At 46.8% G+C, this 27047-nt stretch overlaps 1 protein-coding gene across 2 annotated transcripts in view; it reads left to right on the forward strand.

Moving 5' to 3' along the window:
- fhod1 (formin homology 2 domain containing 1) overlaps positions 1-27047 on the forward strand; it is a 447258-nt gene that overhangs the window by 169344 nt on the left and 250867 nt on the right. For both annotated transcript variants that reach the window (XM_070897918.1, XM_070897917.1), the window contains exon 4: positions 18788-18855. In XM_070897918.1, coding sequence (XP_070754019.1) covers positions 18788-18855 — 68 coding nt within the window. The remainder of the gene's footprint in view (positions 1-18787; positions 18856-27047) is intronic.

Consider the following 27047-nt stretch of genomic DNA (forward strand, 5'->3'; position numbering starts at 1 on the left):
GTTCTGGGCAGTGCAAACTTGGTGGTAACACATAATGGATTACAGAACCGGCTGCCACTCTGGATCGTTTCGGGAAATGACCCCGCGCTTTTGGGGGGGAGTTGGCTAGCTGAGATGAATTGGAAATGGGGGGGATGTGCACGCCATTTCATCCGTGGAGCGAAGTTCATGCTCACAGGTCTTGCAAAAATTCAGGTCACTGTTTCAACCTGGTGTCGGAACGTTCAAAGGCACGAAAGTGGTGATATGCATCACTCCGGACGCCAGACCAGTGCACCACAAAGCCAGAGCGGTGCCGTATGTGATGCGTGAAAAAATTGAATGTGAACTGGACAGGCTGCTCAGAGAGGGCATAATTTCGGCCATTGAATTCAGCGACTGGGCAAGTCCCATCGTTCCCATCCTCAAAGTAGATGGCTCGGTTAGGATTTGTGGCGACTACAAAGTCACCATCAACCTAGTGTCGCTGCAAGACCAATACCCGCTTCCAAGAGCGGAGGACCTTTTTGCCACGCTGGCAGGTGGCAAGCTGTTCACGAAGTTGGACCTCACTTCGGCCTACATGACTCAGGAACTGGCTGAAGAATCCAAGCTTCTGACCACCATCACGATGCACAAGGGATTATTTATCTACAACAGGTGTTCGTTTGGCATTCGTTCGGCAGCAGCCATCTTTCAGAGAAACATGGAAAGCTTGCTCAAATCCATTCCTGGAACGATCGTATTCCAAGACAACATTCTCATAATGGGTCGAGACACCGAAGAACACCTCCACAACCTGGAGGAGGTGCTACGCCGATTGGATCGGGTAGGCTTGCGGCTGAAAAAGGCCAAGTGTGTGTTTTTGGCCCCAGAGGTCGAGTTTTTTGGTGGGAGGGTTGCCGCAGACGGGATCCGGCCCACTGAATCAAAAATGGAGGCGGTCCGCCGGGCGCCCAGGCCCGGCAGCATGTCGGAGTTGCAATCATTCCTGGGACTTTTGAACTATTTTGGGAACTTTCTGCCGAACTTAAGCACATTGTTGGAACCATTACACATGCTCCTGCGTAAAGGTTGTGAATGGTTTTGGGGGTACTGTCAAGAACGGGCTTTCAATAAGGCGAGGAACCTGCTGTGTTCCAACAAACTGTTGACTTTGTATGATCCCTGTAAAAAAACTGGTCTTAACATGCGATGCGTCATCCTACGGGGTTGGGTGTGTGTTGCAGCAGGGTAATGATGGCGGCCACTCCAACCGGTGGCTTACGCCTCCAGGTCGCCCTCCCAGGCAGAGTGTGGATACGGCATGGTCGAGAAGGAAGCACTCGCGTGTGTTTACGGTGTAAAAAAGATGCACCAGTACCTTTTCGGTAGACGGTTCGAGATAGAGACGGACCACAAGCCGTTAACATCCTTGTTGTCCGACAGCAAGGCTGTCGACGCCAATACGTCAGCTCGCATACAGCGCTGGGCCCTCACGCTGGCTGCGTATGACTACACCATACGGCACCGGCCAGGCACCGAAAATTGCGCTAATGCGCTCAGCAGGCTCCCACTGGCCACCACCGAGGGGGCGTCGAAGCAGAGCGCCGAGATGGTCATGGCCGTTGAGGCTTTTGACACTGCAGGTTCCCCCATCACAGCCCGCCAGATCAAACTCTGGACCAACAGGGACCCCCTCTTATCCATGATAAAGAAATGTGTCCTGACTGGGGATAGGGCGCCCGTACACAGGGCGTACCCCGAGGAAGTCAGATCGTTTCAGAGACGGATGGATGAGCTCTCCATCCAAGCCGACTGCCTGTTATGGGGCAGCCGGGTAGTCATTCCCCAGAAAGGAAGGGAAGCGTTCATCAGGGAACTCCACAGCGAGCACCCTGGCATCGTGTTAATGAAGGCCATTGCCCGGTCACATGTATGGTAGCCGGGGATTGACTCAGACCTGGAACACTGGCACAACGTGTGCCCAGCTGGGCAATGCCCCCAGGGAGGCCCCACTCAGCCTGTAGCCCTGGCCCACCAGACCATGGTCACGTATTCACGTAGACTATGTGGGGCCATTCATGGGGAAAATGTTTCTGATCGTTGTCGATGCATACTCGAAGTGGATCGAGTGCATCATATTGAACTCGTGCACAACATCCATCACCGTGGAGAGTCTGTGTACGGTTTTCGCGACCCACGGCTTGCCGGACATCCTGGTCAGCGACAATGGCCCGTGTTTCACCAGCCATGAATTCCAGGAGTTTATGTCGGGCAATGGTATCAAGCACGTCCGGACAGCGCCGTTCAAGCCAGCTTCCAATGGCCAGGCGGAGTGGGCAGTCCAAGTCATAAAACAGGGCATGCTACGCACCCAAGGGCCCTTCCTTCAGTACCGCCTATCGTGCCTCCTGCTGGCCTACAGGTCCCGCCAGCACTCGCTCACGGGAGTCCCGCCAGCGGAACTCCTCATGAAATGCACGCTCAAGACGCGGCTGTCCCTCATTCACCCAGCCCTGGCAGAAATTGTTGAGGGCAAGCGCCGGTCCCAAACTGAGCTCCATGATCGAAACTCAAGGGGGAGGTGTATAGAAATAGATGACCCGGTATTTGTTCTTAACCATGCTTTGGGACCCAAGTGGCTTGAGGGCACAGTAATTGGTAAAGAAGGAAATAGAGTCATGGTGATCCGACTAAGCAATGGGCAGATATGCCGCAAACACTTGGACCAAGTAAAGAAAAGGTTCAGCATAGACACGGAGGAACCTGAAGAAGAGCATGATGAGATGGCACCCACAACACTGCCAGCGGACGAGCAACAAAGACAGTCCTCAGCATGCACAGTCCCTGCGGCCAGCCCGGACAGGCCGGAATCACCTCAAATGACAGAGTCGCGTGCCGAGGCTCAGCCACCAGAGCCACAACTGCGGCGCTCCACGAGAGAGCGTCAACCACCTGACAGACTTAATCTCTGAAGCAAAAAGACTTAAGGAGGGAGGTGATGTCATGTATTTAACCATCTTGCAACGACATAGTCATGTAACTGTAACTCATGTACACTGTACCTGTAACCTAGAAATGCACACCCTGACCACACGGAGTGAACTTGCGGGAGACACTCCTCGCCTGGGCTTCCAGGTATAAAAGGGGAGGAACCACCCAGGGTCGACACTCCTTGATCCTGGCAATAAAGGTGAAGGTCACAGAGTGACTGTGTCTGATATATCCATGCCTTGTGTGAGTTTGTAGTAAGGTGCAGGGAACACTACAGTGTTAAACCTCTTAAAGTTGCTGTTCAATAAACCTGCAGTGATTGTGTCAGAATCGTTGATCCTTCAATGGAGACATCGCGACACATTAATGGCACACTCTGTGCCGACTAGACATTGTCCCCTGCACTGTTGGGTCCCCAAAGTGATTATAAGGCTCAGTGTGAACTCACAGCTCAGGTGATGGCAACAGATGACCTCAGCCTTTGCTTCTGCTATTTTAGTGGTTGTTCCGTTTTGTAATTGGATTAGAGCCTCATAATCATTGTCAGTAATTTTCTCCATTGATTATACCCGAGACAGATCTGGTAATTGTGATTTTCAGAAGAACCATGATGTGCGAAAATGTTTTTTCATGAATTGATGTTGGTGTTCACTGTTTCTCACTAATGAGAGGAAGCTCCTATGTAACACTGCTATTGTGTAAATCTGTTGCCAGTTTTCCAGTAATATATTTCGTGTTGTACACGGAGCACAAGCAACAGTGCTATGACAGTGTTTGTGCTTTAATATTGCAGTGTGGCCCACTGCTGATTAGCCACTGAGGAGTCGGAATAAATACTTAGAATTTTACTGTGCCTGCTGCCTGCAGATTAAAAATAATTAGAGCACAGAACAAAAGGGGGAGAGATAAAGACGCTGCTTAGAAAGAACACTTTTTCAGTCTCATATTGCTGTTCCCTTTCTTTCTCTCCCTAACCTCGCCCTGATTCCAGCAGTCACCTTGAGTTTATAATAATGCAGCCAGCCTTTGGCTTTGAGCATAGAAACATAGAAAATAGGTGCAGGAGTAGGCCATTCGGCCCTTCTAGCCTGCACCGCCATTCAATGAGTTCATGGCTGAACATTCAACTTCAGTACCCCATTCCTGCTTTCTCGCCATACCCCTTGATCCCCCTAATAGTAAGGACCTCATCTAACTCCTTTTTGAATATATTTAGTGAATTGGCCTCAACAACTTTCTGTGGTAGAAAATTCCACAGATTCACCACTCTCTGGGTGAAGAAGTTCCTCCGCATCTCGGTCCTAAATGGCTTACCCCTTATCCTTAGACTGTGACCTCTGGTTCTGGACTTCCCCAACATTGGGAACATTCTTCCTGCATCTAACCTGTCTAACCCCGTCAGAATTTTAAATGTTTCTATGAGGTCCCCTCTCATTCTTCTGAACTCCAGTGAATACAAGCCCAGTTGATCCAGTCTTTCTTGATAGGTCAGTCCCGCCATCCCGGGAATCAGTCTGGTGAACCTTCGCTGCACTCCCTCAATAGCAAGAATGTCCTTCCTCAGGTTAGGAGACCAAAACTGTACACAATACTCCAGGTGTGGCCTCACCAATGCCCTGTACAACTGTAGCAACACCTCCCTGCCCCTGTACTCAAATCGCTATGAAGGCCAACATGCCATTTGCTTTCTTAACCGCCTGCTGCACCTGCATGCCAACCTTCAATGACTGATGTACCATGACACCCAGGTCTCGTTGCACCTTCCCTTTTCCTAATCTGTCACCATTCAGATAATAGTCTGTCTCTCTGTTTTTACCACCAAAGTGGATAACCTCACATTTATCCACATTATACTTCATCTGCCATGCATTTGCCCACTCACCTAACCTATCCAAGTCGCTATCCAAATCTGAGCTTTCGTCACTTCTCGAACACTCAGGTCAATAATTCACCACTCGCAACCTTAATTTCAGTTAATATTTCCATAGCTGACATCCTGAAAAGGTGACATTGCTATCTTTAACCTGCTGCATTCAGGATGTTGGAGGCTAAAGGAAAGGTTTCAGATTGATCCCTTTGCAGCATGTACAGCAAAACCATGTCTTTCGTGTATGTTGCCAGCATATCTGTGGCTGCCACCGAGGAGCAATCGCTATTTGAAAATAATTATATTGACTGATGGGACCTCATCCAGTTTTGACTATTACTGACATAATGATGTTGTCATAAGAATCTGAATTGTTCATGTATCCCTTATGTGTTCATTGAGTACTGCTGTGTACTGCAGTGTACTTGGCTAAGTACTGACTGAATATCTGTGTCCTCTGCTGTGTACTGGAATACACTGTTGAGTACTGCTATGTATTGTATTGGTACTGAATTCTTAAATTGCTGCTTCCTCTGGATTGGAACTGAGAAAGGCGCTGGTTTGTGCTTCAGCATTGGAGACACTCATTGCTGACCCACTGCTGACTTGAGCCGTTCTCTTCCAGCCTTCAGGGCTGACTTGCCAAGTCTGTACTGACAGCGGTGTGAAATTAAAAAGTTGAGAAGGGAGCCACGAAAAATCACTCTCCGTGTAGAGTACTTTACACAAAATATTGTGTCCTTTCCCTTCCCACTGAAAGCTAAGAAGCTGGATGACTCCTTCAATTCTATGGTCAGCTTTAGGATAGCACTATGTATGGCCGCCCCATACATAGCCCACAATGTATGGGGCGGCTAATCCTGTAAAATTGAGCACTTTGTGCTTTTTTTTGGAACGGGGCGGAAGTAGGGGTGGAACGGAGTGACCGTCACTAGTGGGGTGGAATGGGGACCGGGCGGAGTGGCTGTCAATAGCGGGGCGGAAGTGGGGGCGAGGCGGAGTAGCCGACATCATGTTGGCGCGTCACAACGTCCCTCCCCTTCAGTTAAAAGGGGAGGGCCACTGTGAACTCTGCAGCCACTTCAGTGGCAAACATTGGGCCACCAGTAAGGATTTTGGCCAGGCCAGCGGCCTGGCACTCAAGCAGGGGTGCCATGCTGCCTGTTGGCGGCCCGACTGAACCTGTGGCCATAATTGTCGACCTGGAAGTCGGCCGACAAAAAACTAACATGGTGTCACCAACAGCACCACCTCCCCTTTAAGGGCGGCCATGCTGCCAAGCCACAGAAAGTGTAGCGACAGCAAAAGCTGTCAGTGGCACCGACGGAGACTTAGCGGTCAGTCTGCACCGACCCATGGCTGCCACTTTCAGGTGGCCACTGGCCTGATAGAAAGGGGCAGTTTCAGCCCCATAAAGTTCTAAAAGTCCATTTCATAGCCTGTGTGAGGGAGAAACAGTGTGAGACGATCTCCCTAGGATGGTCTCGCAGCATTTGTTACCATAGGTGTGTTATTCACCCCACAGGTAAGCTGCAATTCTCACTTTAATGTAATAGAAATACTACAGTATAATTTAACCATGAAACCAGAGGCTATGGAGCATCACAGCATTAAGTCATTATTACTTGAGACTAATTAGTTTACAGATGATGTGGAAATTCTCTCCATGGAGTTCGGACACAGAATCAGTTACAGCTATATGCCAAACGGCTTCGGGTCGTGTTCAATTGAGTTATTTATGTGCAGTCATGGCCAAGTTTTCACTTGTTTATGCGGCTGGTGTAATGAAATATTCCTGCGACGGACAACCTCCGCGATAAAAGGATAGTTTTGTAAAAAGCAGTACAGCAGAAAACCACTTAATTTGTCATGAGAATTTGCAGATTCCTTTCACCTACTTGGAGCATGTTTTGAAAGGATATGTTATCTTCTTCATTGCCCCTCTCATCCTGTTTACTCCCCATTGGTTCCATATACCTGGACATAGAGAGAACATGGTAGGTAACTGGTCCCACGCCCCAACCACAGTCATTCTTGATGTACTGGGTACAGGGATTTACACAAAAGCGGCTGTGAAGACTTCCCACCTGGCCGCCCCTCAGCCTTAGCCCCTTCCTGTGACTTCATTGGCCAAAACCTATATTTTGAACCGTGTACACTATTATATATTCGTCAACATCAAGAACAACAACTTTCATTTATATAGCACCTTTTACTGTAAAAAAAAATCCCAAGGTGCTTCACAGAAGCACTACACAGAGAAACATTACACCAAGCCAAAAAGTGAGATATTTGGCACTACCTCGGAGTCGAGGTTAACTTGCTTCCACACTAATATGAGTTTTCAGGTGACTGAAGAGTCCAATGCGGGACCTACAGTCTCTGTCACAGGTGGGGCAGACGGTGGTCGGAGGGACGGGTGGGTGGGGTGCTTGGATTGTCGTGCGCTCCTTCCGCTGTTTGCGCTTGGCTTCCACGTGCTCCCAACGGAGAGACTTGAGGTGTTTGGCGCCTTCCCAGATGCTTCTCCTCCACTTTGAGTGGTCTTAGGCCTGGGATCCCCAGGTGCCGGTGGGGATGTTGCACTTTTTCAAGGAGGCTTTGAGGGTGTCCTTGAAGCATTTCTTCTGTCCACCTGGGGCTCGCTTGCCGTGTCGGAGCTCCGAGTAGAGCGCTTGTTTTGGGAGTTTAGTATCGGGCATGCAGATGATGTGGCCTGTCCAGTGGAGCTGATCAAGTATGGTCAGTGCTTCAATACTGGGGATGTTGGCCTGAGTGAGAACACTGACATTGGTGCGCCTATCCTGCCAATGGATTTGCAGAATCTTGCGGAGGCAGCGTTGGTGGTACTTCTCCAGTGCTTTGAGGTGCCTGCCGTACATAGTCCATGTCTCTGAAGCATATAGGAGGCTGGGTATCACTACTGCTCTGCAGACCATGAGCTTAGTGCTGGATTTGAGATCCTGGTCTTCAACCACCCTCTTCCTCAGGCGACTGAAGGTTGCACTGGCACACTGAAGGTGGTGTTGGACTTCTTCAGTGACATCTGCCCTTGTTGACAGTAGACTCCGAGGTATGGAAAATGGTCCACGTTGTCCAAGGCCTCGTCATGGATCTTGATAATCGGGGGCAGTACTGTGAGGCGGGGGCAGGTTGGTAGAGAACCTTTGTCTTACAGATGTCTAGTGTAAGGACCATACACTCGTACACTTCGGTGAAGGTGTTGACGATGGTTTGGAGTTCGACCTCCGAGTGTGTGCAAACGCAAGCGTCGTCTGCATTCTGTAATTCAATGACACAGGATGGGACGACTTTGGATGTGGACTGGGGGCGACAGAGGTTGAACAATTTCCCATTTGTTCTGTAGAATAGCTCCATTTCAGCGGGGAGCTTATTGAGGGTGAGATGGAGCATTGCAGCAAGGAAGATCGAGAAGAGCGTTAGTGCGATGACACAGCCTTGTTTGAACTCGGTCCACACGTGTATTGGGTCTGTGGTGGATCTATTGATAAGGATCACGGCTTGCATGTCATCGTGAAGGAGGGAGAGAGAAAACAGGGAATTATAGACCGGTCAGCCTGACCTCAGTAGTGGGTAAAGTGATGGAATCAATTATTAAGGATGTCATAGCAGTGCATCTGGAAAATGGTGACATGATAGGTCCAAGTCAGCATGGATTTGTGAAAGGGAAATCATGCTTGACAAATCTTCTGGAATTTTTTTGAGGATGTTTCCAGTAAAGTGGACAAGGGAGAACCAGTTGATGTGGTATATTTGGACTTTCAGAAGGCTTTCGACAAGGTCCCACACAAGAGATTAATGTGCAAAGTTAAAGCACATGGGATTGGGGGTAGTGTGCTGACGTGGATTGAGAACTGGTTGTCAGACAGGAAGCAAAGAGTAGGAGTAAACGGGTACTTTTCAGAATGGCAGGCAGTGACTAGTGGAGTGCCGCAAGGTTCTGTGCTGGGGCCCCAGCTGTTTACATTGTACATTAATGATTTAGACGAGGGGATTAAATGCAGTATCTCCAAATTTGCGGATGATACTAAGTTGGGTGGCAGTGTGAGCTGCGAGGAGGATGCTATTAGGCTGCAGAGTGACTTGGATAGGTTAGGTGAGTGGGCAAATGCATGGCAGATGAAGTATAATGTGGATAAATGTGAGGTTATCCACTTTGGTGGTAAAAACAGAGAGACAGACTATTATCTGAATGGTGACAGATTAGGAAAAGGGAAGGTGCAACGAGACCTGGGTGTCATGGTACATCAGTCATTGAAGGTTGGCATGCAGGTACAGCAGGCGGTTAAGAAAGCAAATGGCATGTTGGCCTTCATAGCGAGGGGATTTGAATACAGGGGCAGGGAGGTGTTGCTACAGTTGTACAGGGCCTTGGTGAGGCCACACCTGGAGTATTGTGTACAGTTTTGGTCTCCTAACTTGAGGAAGGACATTCTTGCTATTGAGGGAGTGCAGCGAAGGTTCACCAGACTGATTCCCGGGATGGCGGGACTGACCTATCAAGAAAGATTGGATCAATTGGGATTGTATTCACTGGAGTTCAGAAGAATGAGAGGGGACCTCATAGAAACGTTTAAAATTCTGACGGGTTTAGACAGGTTAGATGCAGAAAGAATGTTCCCAATGTTGGGGAAGTCCAGAACCAGGGGTCACAGTCTGAGGATAAGGGGTAAGCCATTTAGGACCGAGATGAGGAGAAACTTCTTCACCCAGAGAGTGGTGAACCTGTGGAATTCTCTACCACAGAAAGTAGTTGAGGCCAATTCACTAAATATATTCAAAAGGGAGTTAGATGAAGTCCTTACTACTCGGGGGATCAAGGGTTATGGCGAGAAAGCAGGAAGGGGGTACTGAAGTTTCATGTTCAGCCATGAACTCATTGAATGGCGGTGCAGGCTAGAAGGGCTGAATGGCCTGCTCCTGCACCTATTTTCTATGTTTCTATGTTTCTATGTTTCTATGTGAAGCAGGCGGAGGATGGTGACGAACTTTTGAGGGCAGCCGAAATTGAGGAGGGCGATCCATAATCCCTCACAGTGTCGAAGCCCTTTGTGAGGTCAAAGAAGGCCATGTACAGGGTTTGGTGCTGTTCCCTGCATTTCTCTTGAATTTGACGGGTGGTGAGATCACTAAAATCTTGGTCAAAGAGGTGGGTTTTAAGGAAGGTCTTGAAGGCTGAGACGGAGGTGGAGAGGCAGAAATGTTTAGGAAGGGTATTTTGGAGCATAGGGCCACGACAGCTGAAGGCACGGCCGCAAATGGTGAGATGGGGATGCATTTAAGGCTACCATTCCACAGTGTACTGTCACACTCTAGTATGATTACATTCACCAATTTGAGTAATTGACTGGTACAGGGCAGGACTATATGGCAGTGCTATGCAGTGTTTTTCCCTAGTTCACATGTAAATCTATTGCTTTGTGTGTTATCAGATGTGAATCGGTTCTGTTGTAACTCTCTCAGTTTGAGTGTGTTTTGTGTTTGTATTCGTAGTTATCTGCCCTACGTTTTACTTGATGGGGTTGGTTCATTTGTTACTATTATCTCCTGTTATTTCCTTCCTTTTCAGCCTATTTGGTGTCTCCCTATTTAATTTGCCCCTCATCTTTATGCTTTCCCCAGGGCTGCACTGGTGAGATTAACTGCTTTCTACAGGTTATTCCTGCCTTTAGATCTCTCGTTCTCTGACATAGTCCGTGGTCAAGAACTTAGTGTGACCACATGACGGGAATACGTGCCTCTCATTTTAACTTTCTAAGGTTCTGTGGGAAGGCACACTGTCTTCCACTTGGTTCCCCAGTATAATTTCTACAAGACGATCTGGGCTCTCATCAAACACCAAAGACAATATTGAGAGACATCTGCTATTGCTGCAGTTTTTACAGACTGCACCCTGTTATGTGTCCGAACACAACAACCAATGCAAATAAGTTTGCATTAAGGGCTCATTAAAAATAGCGACTGAATTGTCTGTGAGGCGCAGTTAGTACTAAAACGTTATGTTACAATGTTTAAAACATCAAAAAACTCAGATCTGGAAAAAAGAAACAGATGGCCCACCAAACTCACTTTGTCCAGAGTCCACATATGGATATAGTATCATGGACTTCTTTCACCCGCCAAGGGAACGCAGAGTTCCTGCTCCTATCTCCACTGAAAAAAATTGAACAACACTACTGAAGCCTTCAATGGCCCTTCTCAATTCAAAATGATTAAGCTCCCTTATAAAGTATCAATTGACCCAAAATCATGGCCTTTTACGGCAAATCGGTTCCACATGTTCACCATCTAATGGGGGGAGGGAAGGAGGAACAAAAGTTTTTCTTATCTCTAAACTTGTTATTCGACTGCAAAGAGAAATACTAATTCCTCTGATTTTGGAGACATTGATGAGGGATCCTCAGTTTAAGATTGCCGCTAAGAATGAGGAGCGAGTTACATAGAAACATAGAAAATAGGTGCAGGAGTAGGCCATTCGGCCCTTCAGGCCTGCACCACCATTCAATAAGATCATGGCTGATCATTCACCTCAGTACCCCTTTCCTGCTTTCTCTCCATACCCCTTGATCCCTTTAGCCGTAAGGGCCATATCTAACTCCCTCTTGAATATATCCAATGAACTGGCATCAACAACTCTCTGCGGCAGGGAATTCCACATGTTAACAACTCTCTGAGTGAAGAAGTTTTTCCTCATCTCGGTCCTAAGTGGCTTACCCCTTATCCTTAGACTATGTCCCCTGGTTCTGGACTTCCCCAACATCGGGAACATTCTTCCTGCATTTAAACTGTCCAGTCCTGTCAGAATTTTATATGTTTCTATGAGATCCCCTCTCATCCTTCTAAACTCCAGTGAATACAGGCCCAGTCGATCCAGTCTCTCCTCATATGTCACTGCCATCCCGGGAACCAGTCTTGTGAACCTTCGCTGCACTCCCTCAATAGCAAGAACTTCCTCAGATTAGAAGTCCAAAACTGAACACAATATTCCAGGTGAGGCCTCACTAAGGCCCTGTACAACTGCAGTAAGACCTCCCTGCTCCTCTACTCAAATCCCCTAGCAATGAAGGCCAACATACCATTTGCCGCCTTCATCGCCTGCTGTACCTGCATGCCAGCTTTCAATGACTGATGTACCTTGACACCCAGGTTTCGTTGCACCTCCCCTTTTTCTAATCTGCCGCCATTCAGATAATATTCTGCCTTCATGTTTTTGCCACCAAAGTGGATAACCTCACATTTTATCACATTATACTGCAATTGCCATGCGTTTGCCCTCTCACCCTGCAGCCTCTTAGCGTCCTCACAGCTCACACCACCATCCAGCTTAGTGTCATCTGCAAACTTGGAGATATTACACTCAATTCCTTCATCTAAATCATTAATGTATTTTGTAAATAGCTGGGGTCCCAGCACTGAGCCCTGCGGCACCCCACTAGTCACTGCCTGCCATTCTGAAAAGGACCCGTTTATCCCGAATCTCTGCTTCCTGTCTGCCAACCAGTTCTCTATCCAAGTCAGTACATTACCCCAATACCATGTGCTTTAATTTTGTACAATAATCTCTTGTGTGGGACCTTGTCAAAAGCCTTTTGAAAGTCCAAATACACCACATCCACTGATGATCCCTTGTCCACTCGACCAGTTACATCCTCAAAAAATTCTAGATTTGTCAAGCATGATTTCCCTTTCATAATTACCTGTTTTCTCTCTCCCTCCTTTCTTAAAAAGTGGTGTTACATTAACTACCCTCCAGTCTATAGGAACTGATCCAGAGTCGATAGTCTGTTGGAAAATGATCACCAATGCATCCACTATTTCTAGGGCCACTTCCTTAAGTACTCTGGGATGCAGACTATCAGGCCCCGGGGATTTATCGGCCTTCAATCCCATCAATTTCCCGCCTAAAGGTTTTCCTTCAGTTCCTCCTTCTCACTAGACCCTCGGTCCCTTAGTATTTCCGGAAGGTTATTTGTGTCTTCCTTCGTGAAGACAGAACCAAAATATTTGTTCAACTGGTCCACCATTTCTTTGTTCCCCATTATAAATTCACCTGAATCTGACTGCGAGGGACCTACGTTTGTTTTCACTAATCTTTTTCTCTTCACATATCTATAGAAGCTTTTGCAGTCAAGTTTTTATGTTCCCAGCAAGCTTCCTCTCATACTCTCTTTCCCCCCTCTTAATTAAACCCTTTGTCCTCCTCTACTAAATTCTAAATTTCTCCCAGTCCTCAGGTCGCTGCTTTTTCTGGCCAATCTATATGCCTCTTCCTTGGATTTAACACTATCCTTAATTTCCCTTGTTAGCCACGGTTGAGCCACCTTCCCCGTTTTATTTTTACTCCAGACAGAGATGTACAATTGTTGAAGTTCATCCATGTGATCTTTAAATGTTTGCCATTGCCTAACCACCGTCATCCCTTTAAGTATCATTCGCCAGTCTATTCTAGCCAATTCATGTCTCATACCATCGAAGTTACCTTTCCTTAAGTTCAGGACCCTAGTCTCTGAATTAACTATGTCACTCTCCATCGTAATAAAGAATTATACCATATTATGGTCACTCTTTGGAGAGATGTCTTTATTCAGAGTTGTTGGGGCATGGAATGCACTGCCACAGTGCAGGTTTGAGGGAAACGCTATTGCATCTTTTAAGGAAAGAAAACTGATAAATATTTAAAGCAGAGGAAGATGCAGGGCTCCAGGGAGAGAGCTGGGGCAGTGGGATTAGCTTTAGATTGCTCCAGCAAAGAGCCAGCACACACACAATGGGCTGAGAGAAATACTTCTGTGCTGTAAACTTATATGGTCCTATGCGAGTGCATGTTTAGTCCATACCTAGTGTGTCCCTCTACATGCATTTTATTAGTTCGTAAAAAGTAGAATCTATATCCAAACTGGCAGGTGTTCTTCTACTGTGCGAGAATACATGGACCTACTCACTCAGTCAGCTATTCGAGACTCTGATGTGATGTAACTTGATTGTAGATCTCTCAAGTCCCGCTGTATGAGATGGCACATTAGTTTATTGTTTAATAGGAATCTATGGCATTGGAATAATGTAACTGGAAACTTCAGGTGGGGGCGGGGGAATCTTCAATTTGCAAGCACTTCTTAAGCTTCATTTTTGTTTAGTATTTACCAGTGCTGACCTTTAGATTCAGTTATTTTGGGCCCAAATTTCCCCAGGAGTTGCTCCGTTTTTTTTGGAGCAACTTGATTTTTCTGGAGTATCTTTTTAGTTGCAATTATGGCCATTTAATTTGCGCCAGTGTAAGTGGGTTAGTTAGGTTTTTTTTTAGTTTAGTTTGTTTTTTCAAAAGGGGGCGGTCCCAGTCACTTACGGCTGTTTTGGCCATTTAAGTGAGTTTGGTCAACAAATAGTTGCTCCAAACTAACTTAAGCCAGCATATGTTGCCACTTCTGTCCGCACAGAAAAACCTTACCTAGAGTTAAGGAATCGACGCAAGTAACTACATTTAAAGCACAACCAAGCACCAAACAAAGCACAAAAATGAATACGCATTCAATAAAAAAATAAAGAACTGAAGTAAATAATTAAATGAACAAATAAAGAACTGAAGTAAATCCTACCTTCAACTAAACTCTGCAGCAGCTGGCCGTGCGGGAGTCCCTTCGGCCTGGGATAGGGGAGGGAGAACGCAGCATCTGAACGGGCAGGGGGAGGGAGGGAGGGAGGGAGAAGGCTCAATGTGGCAGACTGGAAGGGTGGGTGCTGGGGATGGTGGGTGGTGAACGCGGCACAAAATGTATTCGATTTGGTCAACAAAATAACGCCACGAACCGATATTGGATTGGTGCCAGCAGCTTTTGGTTGATTGCCTTGGTTCATTCAAAGTTTGCTTTTCTGGCCTCAGCCAGCTTGGTAATTCAGCTCGAGACAGGTCCCCATTTGCCTCGCCCCCTCTTGGCCTGTTCCTTCGCTTTCACACGCTGCATGAAGCCATCCTCGCTCTCTGAATGATTCATGTGCGCCACACGCACATTAACCCTGTTGCTGAGCATCTCCTGCCTTTGACTTGCTGGTTGACAATAATGCCTTCGGCAAATTATGCTGTAAAGGCCCCAATCTTGTCATAAAATATTCAAGATGCTTTAAATCAAAGCGTGCGCCCACACATAGGCACAGTCACTGAAATAATGCTGCTCGGGCCATTGGGGGCCTGCTCACATGAACACGGCATCGGGGGTGCCCATTCGGCCAAGGCTAGGGGCGGCGTGCTTCGGGCCCCTCCCACACAGCCTGCAGAGATTCGGGCTGCGAGGAGCTACTGCACATGCTCGCACACTCTAGCGCGCATATGCAGAGATCCTGGCACTGTTTTCAGCACCGAGACCTGGCTCCGCCCTCCAAGCGCTCTGCTGCACTGCGCCAAGGACCTGGATCGACCGGACTGCGGGGAGAATACGAAGGTAAATAACAGGCGCCGTTTCTGTTCTTAAAAAGTCGGCGCACCTCATGGAGGTGCTCCATTCTAACCCCGGGGGCAAACTTGGGCCCTACGTCTCTGGGCAATAGAAACATAGAAAAAAGGTGCAGGAGTAGGCCATTCGACCCTTCGAGCCTGCACCACCATTCAATAAGATCATGGCTGATCATTCACCTCAGTACCCCTTTCCTGCTTTCTCTCCATACCCCTTGATCCCTTTAGCCGTAAGGGCCATATCTAACTCCCTCTTGAATATATCCAATGAACTGGCATCAATAACTCTCTGCGGTAGGGAATTCCACAGGTTAACAACTCTCTGAGTGAAGAAGTTTCTCCTCATCTCAGTCCTAAATGGCTTACTCCTTATTCTTAGACTGTGTCCCCTGGTTCTGGACTTCCCCAACATCGGGAACATTCTTCCCACATCTAACCTGTCCAGTCCCGTCAGAATTTTATATGTTTCTATGAGATCCCCTCTCATCCTTCTTAACTCCAGTGAATAAATGCCCAGTCGATCCAGTCTCTCCTCGTATGTCAGTCCTGCCATCCTGGGAATCAGTCTGATGAACCTTCGCTGCACTCCCTCAATAGCAAGAGCATCCTTCCTCAGATTACGAAAACCAAAACTAACACAATATTCCAGGTGAGGCCTCACCAAGGCCCTGTATAACTGCAGTAAGGCCTCCCTGCTCCTATACTCAAATCCCCTAGCTATGAAGGCCAAAATACCATTTGCCGCTTTCACCACCTGCTGTACCTGCATGCCAACTTTCAATGACTGATGTACCATGACACCCAGGTCTCGTTGCACCTCCCCTTTTCCTAATCTGCCGCCATTCAGATAATATTCTGCCTTCGTGTTTCTGTCCCCAAAGTGGATAACCTCACATTTATCCATATTATACTGCATCTGCCATGCATTTGCCCACTCACCTAACCTGCCCAAGTCACCCTGTAGCCTCTTAGTGTCCTCCTCACAGCTCACACCATCACCCAGTTTAGTATCATCTGCAAACTTGGAGATATTACACTCAATCCCTTCATCCAGTGAAGACTATACAATGATGCATCAGAGTTTCAGCTTCGTTCAGTACAACAGTTCAAGTCAATCCAGTACCATTGGCTCTGCGAGGTTGACTTTTACTTCACTGCATTGTCTAACTCTGCTATTTATAAGCCATTAGTCAGAGAACCTTACACAATATGGAGTGATGGAATTCATGCTAGATTTTTACCATTGAAAGTCATTTAAATAAGTCCATTGTTTTTGAGCCTATCACTGTTCCCAGTGACCTTCCAGCAGGTCACCTGTGGCAGCTATTGCCGCAATTGAATCCTTCTAAATGTTTGCTCGCACAAAGGTCCAGGTATGTCTGCTACAGAACTTGCAGTCAGAGTACTCTGAACTATGTGTGTGTTCTGACACACCGCACAGATTGTAAATCACATGGACCCACACGCACACTTTTGTTCCCAGTGTTCTTCCAAATCTAATGACTTGTATTAGATCCAACCATAAAGTAAAGAACATTTGACTGGAATATACAGTGACAAGCTGACCTCTGGGCTGGAAAGAAACGAGGAAATATTTTGAGGGCAAGTTGAATACATGGGTTTTAAGGAGAATTTTAAAGATGGGCAGAGAGGTGGTAAAGGCAACTGCTTTGGGAGAGAATTACAGAGGGAAGGAACAGCAATGGAAGAATAGCTAGCAATAATTCAGTATCAGAGAAGTAGAAATGTAATGGGTGGAGAGGATGACTTGGACAGTGTGACGAGAGGCTGTGGGGGGATTTGAAGTTGAAGGTGAGGATTTTGAAGTTGATTCCGGGAGGTATATGGAGCCAGTAGAGCTGGGGAAGGACCCGAGAAGTGAAGTTTTGAATGAGTTGTGAGTATATTTGGAGGCTTATGAGAGCATTGGAGACATCAGTCTTTGAGGTGATGACATTATGGGTTTAGGTTTCAGTAGCATTGAAGGAGGGATATTTCCAGAGTAGATAGAAAGCATTCTTGGCAAAGGCCTGGTATTGAGACACAAACTCATCTCAAGGTCAAAAAGGTTGCCAATGTTGCTAGTCTAAATATTTATAATTGATCCTGTTAAATCAATCATGGAGAAACAGCAGTAAAATCAGATTAAATAGCTCCAATGTAGAACCAGCACTGGCACAGGACTGATCTGCCAAATGGCTTCCTCTCATGCTGAAGCTTCTGTAATTCACAGCAACTTCGTATAACTTAATAATGTGAAGTGGCTGCTCATTTTTTCACAAAGAGTGCGCAATCTTTTCGGCTTTGTGTGTCACAAGGGTGCAAATCGTGGAGCTTTGCGGGTAACGTATGAAGTTTAATTCCAGGTTCCCATTAATGTGCATTGATTCTAACCTGCTGATTTAGGTTTTTTCCACCAATGAGGACAGCCCTTTCCAAACCTTCTGAAACAGCCCTTGAAATTCAAACAGGACAAACACTCAGCAGGTCAGGCAGCATGTGTGGAGAAAAACAGAGTTTAATGTTTCAGGTCGATGACCTTTCATCACAATAACAGTGGAAACAGAACCATGTTGCTTGGCTCATGTTGCTGCTTCTTGGATCACAAAGAGCCTGTGGCTATAATTTGGATGCCCCTTGTTTAAATATTCTGGATGTGATGGAAATCTTGGCTTGTAATTACTGTGACCCAAATCCTCAGTGGTATCGTTGTTTTAAATATAAATTCAGCACATGTGGAATTGTGCATTCCTGCTGGCCGTTGCTCTGTATTGAGGGGAGTGCACATAAAAAGCCAGATGACTGAACTGCATCCAACAAAAATTAATGATGCAGTGGCTGTTGGACTGTGTCACTGTACAGTAGCGATCTAAACAACCTTTTGGTCTGGAGCCCTTAATTAATTTTGTACGTATCTTCATAATGCAGGTTTTGAAGATTAGCCCCATTTTACTTTTACAAATATGTCGTTCCTGTTTGATTTCTATAAATATTGTTTGAAGTTGTACAGTAATTCCATTGCTCACCATGCTGGCACTCTTCTCCCCCACCCCCACCCCTCTCATGCCCCGCTCCCCCAACAGCAATTCATGGGGCCAGTCTTGCCTTTTGCTGGCTCTGCCATTTCATACCCAATGTAACAGCTGGTCCACTGCTCATGAGGTCAGGAATTCCCACCCACCTGCAGCATGCAGCAGAGTTCAATCCCACGGAACCAGGTGTGGCTGTGGGGGCAATTTGAGGAGCAGAGCAGGATGATTCTCACAGGAATGGGATTGTGTTTTCCATGGATTCTGTGATAAAAACGCAGCCATGACCTGCCACCAGCTCTGGTTATAGTTTTTGATGTAGGCTTGTAAAAACCACAGCACTTAGATGAATGTCTTTGTAGTGTTTTTGTTTACATTTGCAACATCCTTTTGATTTTATGATTTATTTATGGTTCAGAATTATAGAGCCATTAATTACCATAAGTTAACATGTACTCATTCCATTTACAGAAAAGCTGTACAATTCGAGAGGCCCTGACTTAAGAAGATCACTTTTCTCTTTGAAACAACTATTCCAGGTACAGTAACAGTCCAATATTTGAAGAAATCTTCATATCTCTTAGTATTTACATAGAAATACATCGAAGTTACAACAATGAAACGGGCCATTTGGCCCATCCAACCTATGTCAGCATTTACCCTCCATGTGAGCAAACAATCCTATTTGCCCACACTGTTTCCCCATCTCTTTATCCACTTTTCCTTCCTCCGTCTATCCAATTGAATCTGGAATGTTGAAATGGTTTCTTCCTCAATCACTAACTTTGGAATGAATCCCACAGCCTCACAACTCATTGTGTGAAGGAGTTTCTCCTGCTCTCTATTCCAAATCTCTTGCATTTAATCTTGTATCTGTGGCTCCTCGTTCTAGACTCTTCAACTACTGGAAAGAATCTGCTTCTATGTACCTTCTCCCATCCTTTTATAATGTTAAATACTTCTATCATAATCTGTGTTCTAAAAGGATATGTTCTAATCGTTCAAATCTTCACATTTGTATTTCTGCATACCTGGTAGTATCCTAGTAAATTCGCATGGCACACTCTCTAAAGCCTCAATATGCTTCCTGCAGTTCTCTAACTGAGGTCTTATTAAGGTTTTCTATATGCTCATCGTTACCTCTTGGCTTTTATATTCCATTCTTCTTGAGATAATCTTAGGTTTCTATTATATTCAGAATAACTCCACAAGACTGTGTTGTAAGCTCAAACCATTGTGACCTTGGTCTCTTTAATGTAACTCCAAAGTGAGGAAGTAGCATGGTGGATTGCCTTTTATACCTGCTTGCCCAGGGTGCACAGGTGACCCTTAGGTCTCCCACAAGTGTGCCCCCTGGTGGCAAGTCTTATACCTTGGTGAGGATTGCATACATAACATTACTCACCGCCCCCCCCCACCAAAAGTCTTAGATACAAGTTATTTACAAGTTGAGGCGATCTGGCGCTCTGCGTTCCCGGGTTGATCGCCTGAGTTGAAGTCCTGGCATGGGGGAGTTGGTCGGATCATTGCTGCACGGCAGCGCGGCTGGTCTGATCGGACTGTCGGGCATGGTGGGTTCATCCTCGTGGTTGACAGCGAGGTCGATTGCTGGTTGGGTGTGTGTTGGTGGATCACTGATGGTAAAGTCTTCTTCAAACTTTTCTTGGTTGTCAGTGAATCGCAGTTTGGTCTGATCCAAGTGCTGTCTGCACGTTTGCCCATTCAACAGTTTAACAACAAACACTCTATTCCCCTCCTTGGCTAAAACAGTGCCAGCAATCCATTTGGGACCATGACTTTAATTTAGAACAAACACAGGATCATTAACCTCAATGTCACATGATACAGCCATGCAATCGCGGTACACGTTATGCCAGTGCCGCCGGGTTTCTACATGATCATTGAGATCCGGGTGGACTAAGGAGAGCCTGGTTTTGAGTGCTCTCTTCATTAACAATTCTGCAGCGGAAAGCCCAGTGAGCGAGTGGGGGCACGTACGGTTGCTGAGCAGGACCCGAGATAACCGGGTCTGCAAGGAGCTGCCCGTTACGCATTTCAAGCTCTGCTTGATGGTTTGGACTGCCCGTTCCGCTTGACCATTGGATGCGGGCTTAAATGGGGCAGACCTGACATGCTTAATGCCATTGCGGGTCATGAACTCGTTGAATTCCGAGCTGGTGAAACATGGTCCATTGTCACTAACAAGAACGTCGGACAAACCATGGGTGGCGAACATGGCCTTGAGGCTTTCAATTTTGGCAGTGGACGTACATGATGACATTATTATACATTCAGTCCAATTAGAGTAAGCGTCCACTGCTACTAGAAACATCTTTCCTAGAAAAGGGCCAGCAAAATCTATGTGGACCCTGGACCATGGTTTGGAGAGCCATGACCACAGGCTCAGTGGGGCTTCCCTGGGTGCTTTGCTCAACTGTGAGCTAGTGTTGCATTGGTGTACGCATGACTCCAATTTGAAGTCAATGCCGGGCCACCAAACATGCGACCTGGCGATAGCCTTCATCATGACTATGCCTGGGTGGGTACTGTGTAGGTCGTGTATAAACGTTTCCCTGCCTTTTTTTGGCAAAACCACGCGATTCCCCCATAGGAGACAATCCGATTGGATGGACAATTTATCCTTACGTCGGTAGAACGAATTAATTTCATCTTGCAATTCCCTGGGAACCGCCGACCAGCTCCCATTAAGGATGCAGCTTTTTACTCGTGATAGCAGAGGGTCTTGTCTAGTCCAGGTCCTGATCTGGCGAGCTGTGACTGGTGACCCCTCGCTCATCATGTACGTCCACTGCCAAAATTGAAAGCCTCAAGGCAATGTTCGCCACCCATGGTTTGTCCGACGTTCTTGGTGGACAATGGCTACCGACTGATGGCGTCAGCGCAGTTCTCAGTGCCTGGTCTGCGGCGGATTACATAGTCATATGCAGACAATGTTAGTGCCCATCTCTAGATGCGGGACGAAGCATTGATGTTGATACCTTTGCTTTCTGAAAGCAGTGAAGTAAGCGGTTTGTGGTCGGTTTCGAGTTCGAACCGGAGACCAAATAGATATTGGTGCATTTTCTTAACCCCGTATACACATGCCAACGCTTCTTTCTCAACCATACTAGAGGCTTTTTCAGCCTTGGATAAACTTCTGGACACATATGCAACCAGTTGCAGTTTGCCTGATACATTTGCTTGCTGTAACACACAACCGACCCCGTACGATGATGCATCACAAGCTAGTACTAAACATTTACTTGGGTCATACAATACAAGTAAGAGCATAACAGGTTTCTGGCCTTATTAAAGGCTGCCTCTTGAGATTTATCCCAAACCCAGTCGTCACCCTTGCGTAGCAATAAATGCAGGGGTTCCAGCAAAGTGCTCAACCCCAGTAGAAAGTTACCAAAATAGTTGAGGAGTCCCAGGAACGAAAGCAGCTCTGTCACATTCTGTGGTCTCCATCTTAGAGTCCGTGGGTCTGATGCCGTCTGCCGCAATATTTCTCCCCAGAAATTCGACTTCTGGTGCCAGGAAAACACGCTTGGAGTGTTTCAGCCTGAGTCCCACTCTATCCAGTCGCTTTAGAACCTCTTCCAGGTTGTGCAAGTATTCGGTGGTGTTGTGACCAGTGATCAAGATGTCGTCTTGGAACACCACGGTGCATGGAACCGATTTCAGACTCTCCATGTTCCTCTGGAAGTTGGCCGCAGCCGAGCGAATCCCAAAGGGACATCTGTGGTACACGAACAGTCCTTTGTGCGTGTTGATGCATGTCAATTTCATTGACAGTTCAGCCAGCTCCTGTGTCATGTAAGCAGAGGTTCGATCTAGCTTGGTGAACGACTTGCCCCCTGCTAGCATTGCGAATAGGTCCTTCACTTTAGGTAGTGGTACTGGTCCTGTAACGAGACTCGGTTGATCGTTACCTTCTAGTCCCCACAGATTCTGACCGTCCCATCGCTCTTTAGCACTGGCATAATTGGACTGGCTCATTCGTTGAACTCGACTGGCGATATGATTCCCTCTCGTTGAAGTCTGTCCAGCTCGACCTCGACTTTCTCTCGCATCATATATGGGACTGCTCAGGCCTTGTGATGAACGGGCCGTGCCCCAGGAACAAGATGGATCTGCACCTTGGCACCTATGAAGTTGCCGATGCCTGGTTCAAATAACGCCGGGAATTTGTTTAGCACTTGGGCGCACGAGGCATCATCCACCGAAGACAGTGCTTTGATGTCTTCCCAGTTCCATCGGATCTTTCCTAGCCAGCTTCTATTGAACAGTGTTGGGCCATCGCCTGGTACAATCCATAGTGGTAAATAATGCACCATTCCGTCGTATGATACTTTCCTGCCGATAACAGGAATGAGTTCTTTGGTGTAAATGCGCAGCGTTGTGTGAATCGGGCTCAGTTTTGACCTCTGTGCCTTGTTGCCCCACAGTTTCTCAAAAGCCTTCTGGCTCATGATTGATTGACTTGACCCCCTGTCCAATTCGCTGGAGGTGCCCGATTGTTCCACAGCCCTTGCACACATAGTGCTTGAATCGACATTTTTGGGCTCTATGACTGCCCCCGCAGCGCCAACATGGTGTTAATAGATACGCATTCACACCCCACCCTGAGTCACCCTAGGCCTGGCCTCTGCGGTCGTGTAGGCCCTGCCATGTACAGTTCTGCCTGCTGAAGGCATTATTTTATGCACAGTTCTTGCCGGTGAGCTTCGATGCTGTGAAGATATCTGTTTCGTATTGTCGCTCGTGGATATGAAAGCCTGGGCTATCGTGATGGCCTTGATCAGATCTAGGGATTCGGCAGACAGCAGTTTGCGAAGAATGACCTCGTGGCCGATTCCAAGCATGAAAAAGTCCCGCAACATTTCCCCCAAAGATCCAGCAAATTCGCACTGTCCCACAAGGCGTCTTAGGTCGGCGACAAAGCTCACCATGTTCTGGCCCTCGGAGCGATGGTGTGTGTAAAAGTGATACCTGGCCATTAGGATGCTCTCCTTTGGCTTGAGGTGTTCCCAAACCAGCGTGCACAGCTCTGTGTAAGTCTTGTCCGTTGGTTTGTCCGGTGCCAGCAGATTTTTGACGTGGCCATATATCGAAGACCCACATACGGTGAGGAGAATCGCCCTGCACTTGACCGCCATCTCAGCCATGTCTAGCTCGTTGGCCAAAAAGTACTGGTTGAGATGCTCAACGAAGGCTTCCCAATCATCACCCTCAACTAGTCTCTCAAGAACACCAACAGCAGCCATTATTGCATGAAAGTTCATGATCTGTAACTCGTCGCCAATTATTATGTTCAGAATAACTCCACAAGACTGTGTTGTAAGCTCAAACCATTGTGGCCTTGGTTTCTTTAATGTAACTCCAAAGTGAGGAAGCAGCATAATGGATTGCCTTTTATACCTGCTTGCCCAGGGTGCACACGTGACCCTTAGATCTCCCATAGGTGTTGTTGAGATTTGCAATCATAACAGTTTCCATTCGATTTTTTTAACAGCCTTATCAACCTGAAGTGCTGTCTTCATAGCCCAACGAGTCTGTACCCCCATATGACTTTGCTCGTCCACAGAACCCAGTATGTTAAAAGTCTTGTGTAAGCATGGGAATGTTGGCCTGATCGAGAACACTGACGTTGGTGCGTCTGTCCTGCCAGTGGATTTGCAGGATCTTGTGGAGGCAAATCCCCTGGGAGGACAGATGCACCAGCGCCAGTGTTCTCACTCAGGCCAACATCCCCAGCATCGAAGGACTGACCACGCTCAATCAGCTCCGTTGGGCAGGCCACACCGTCCGCATGCTTGACACGAGATTCCCAAAGCAAGCGCTCTATGCGGAACTTCGACACGACAAGTGAGCCCCAGGTGAGCAGAGGAAACACTTCAAGGACACCCTCAAAGCCTCCTTGATATAGTGCAACATCCCCACTGTCTTCTGGGAATTCCAGCACCGCCCAAAGTGGAGGAAGAGCATCCGGGAGGGCACTGAGCACATCGAGTCCCATCGCCGAGACCAAGCAGAAACCAAGCATAGACAATGGAAGGAACATGCGTCAACCCAGGCTCCCCGACCACCCTTTCCTTCAACCACTGTCTGCCCCACCTGTGAAAGAGACAGTAGGTCCTGCACTGGACTCCTCAGTCACCTGAGAACTCACTTTTAGAGTGAAAACAAGTCATGATGATGATGATGGAAGCATGCATCACACTCTATATATGTCCGTAGCATCTGTCACAGTTTTCTGATTAGCTTAAATTTCCCTGGATCCAATTAAGCCTCACTATCCACTTAATTCACTGTGTCTCGCCCGATCTCTCACAAACTTCTACCATGTCCTCCAACTCACTGTGAGCAGCACCACAGAAGATCTTCTCGTTTTTATGAAGTAAAGCCAACACGAGAAACGTACGATTGACCTTTAGTCCCATGCTCACGTACAAATGTTTTCAACTGCTGTTGCGGCTTTGATGGTAGCTGGGAGCTAAGCTGTTGTCATGGAACATGAAAGGGATTCATGAACTGGGAAACTCAAATTGCACTGAATTAAAACAAGGGAGAATTTAAGGTTGACATAAATGCCCATCATATCCATATCCCAATTTATTGGAGGGGGATGGGGGGAAGGAAAAAGTGACTTGTACATCCCAAACTTCTCTGTTTAATTATTGTAAATATTTCTCGGCTCTTTCTTATTCCCCTTCTGTGCTATTAGATAGAATTACATAGAATATACAGCACAGAAACAGGCCAACCAGTCCATGCCAGCGTTTAATTGATTGTAGAATCACTGGGGGGTATGAATTCTTTATTTCCGTGTGCTGAGAAAGTAAAAGTGCAACAAAAGAGACGGACAAGGTCTCGAGAGAACTCCCCAGGGAATTCCTCAGTGAGCCTTTGTGCAGGCTTGGCCTGCATTAAATGATAAGAAGAGTGAATTAACATTGACATCTCCTCCCCCGCTTCTGCCAGCTGGCTCCTACAAGCCCAGCAATGTGGTGCGGCACAGAAGATGTAATCTTGAGCATATGGACCTGTGTAAAGATCCAGCCCGTTTGGCAGAGTGTGGGGTGCACAATTTAAAACTAATTAACTAACACACAACAACAGCTTGCAGTTACACAACTTCCTGAATGTAACCAACTGTTCAAACGCTTCATGATCAAACCCGATTCAGTACACTGCCTCGTGTTCTTCCCACTAACATGAACATACATTCTGAAGCTTCCTCCTATAATTGTAGAAACATAGAAAATAGGTGCAGGAGTAGGCCATTCGGCCCTTCAAGCCTGCACCGCCATTCAATAAGATCATGGCTGATCATTCACCTCAGTACCCCTTTCCTGCTTTATCTCTATACTCCTTGATCCCTTTAACCGTAAGGGCCATATCTAGCTCCCTCTTGAATATATCCAATGAACTGGCATCAACGACTCTCTGCGGTAGGGAATTCCACAGGTTAACAACTCTCTGAGTGAAGTCGTTTCTCCTCATCTCAGTCCTAAATGGCTTACTCCTTATTCTTAGACTGTGTCCCCTGGTTCTGGACTTTCCCAACATCGGGAACATTCTTCCTGCATCTAACCTGTCAGTCCTGTCAATTTTATATGTTTCTATGAGATCCCCTCTCATCCTTCTAAACTCCAGTGAATAAAGGCCCAGTCGATCCAGTCTCTCCTCATATGTCAGTCCAGCCATCCCAGGAATCAGTCTGGTGAACCTTTGCTGCATTCCCTCAATAGCAAGAACATCCTTCATTAGATTAGGAGACCAAAACTGAACACAATATTCCAGGTGAGACCTCACCAAGGCCCTGTGCAACTGCAGTAAGACCTCCCTGCTCCTATACTCAAAACCCCTAGCTATGAAGGCCAACATACCATTTGCCTTCTTCACCGCCTGCTGTACCTGTATGCCAACTTTCAATGACTGATGTACCATGACACTCAGGTCTCGTTGCACCTCCCCTTTTCCTAATCTGCCACCATTCAGATAATATTCTACCTTCGTGTTTTTGCCTCCAAAGTGGATAACCTCACATTTATCCACATTATACTGCATCTGCCTTGCATTTGCCCACTGACCTAACCTGTCCAAATCATTCTGCAGCCTCTTAGCGTCCTCCTCACAGCTCACACTGTCACCCAGTTTAGTGTCACCTGCAAACTTGGAGACATTACACTCAATTCCTTCATCCAAATCATTAATGTATATTGTAAATAGCTGGGGTCCCAGCATTGAGCCCTGTGGCACTCCATTAGTCACTGCCTGCCATGCTGAAAAGGATCCGTTTATCCTCACTCTCTGCTTCCTGTCTGCCAACCAGTTCTCTATCCACGTCAGTACATTACCCCCAATACCATGTGCTTTAATTTTGCACCAATCTCTTGTGTGGGACCTTGTCAAAAACCTTTTGAAAGTCCAAATACACCACATCCACTGGTTCTCCCTTGTCCACTCTACTAGTTACATCCTCAAAGAATTCCAGAAGATTTGTCAAGCATGATTTCCCTTTCATAAATCTATGTTGACTTGGACCGATCCTGTCACTGCTTTCCAAATGCGCTGTTATTTCATTTTGAGTAATTGATTCCAACATTTTCCCCACTACTGATATCAGGCTAACCAGTGTACAATTACCCGTTTTCTCTCTCCCTCCTTTTTTAAAACATGGTGTTACATTAGCTACCCTCCAGTCCATAGGAACTGATCCAGA

Source organism: Pristiophorus japonicus, chromosome 13 (genome assembly GCF_044704955.1).
Source record: "Pristiophorus japonicus isolate sPriJap1 chromosome 13, sPriJap1.hap1, whole genome shotgun sequence".
Classification (NCBI taxonomy): domain Eukaryota; kingdom Metazoa; phylum Chordata; class Chondrichthyes; family Pristiophoridae; genus Pristiophorus; species Pristiophorus japonicus.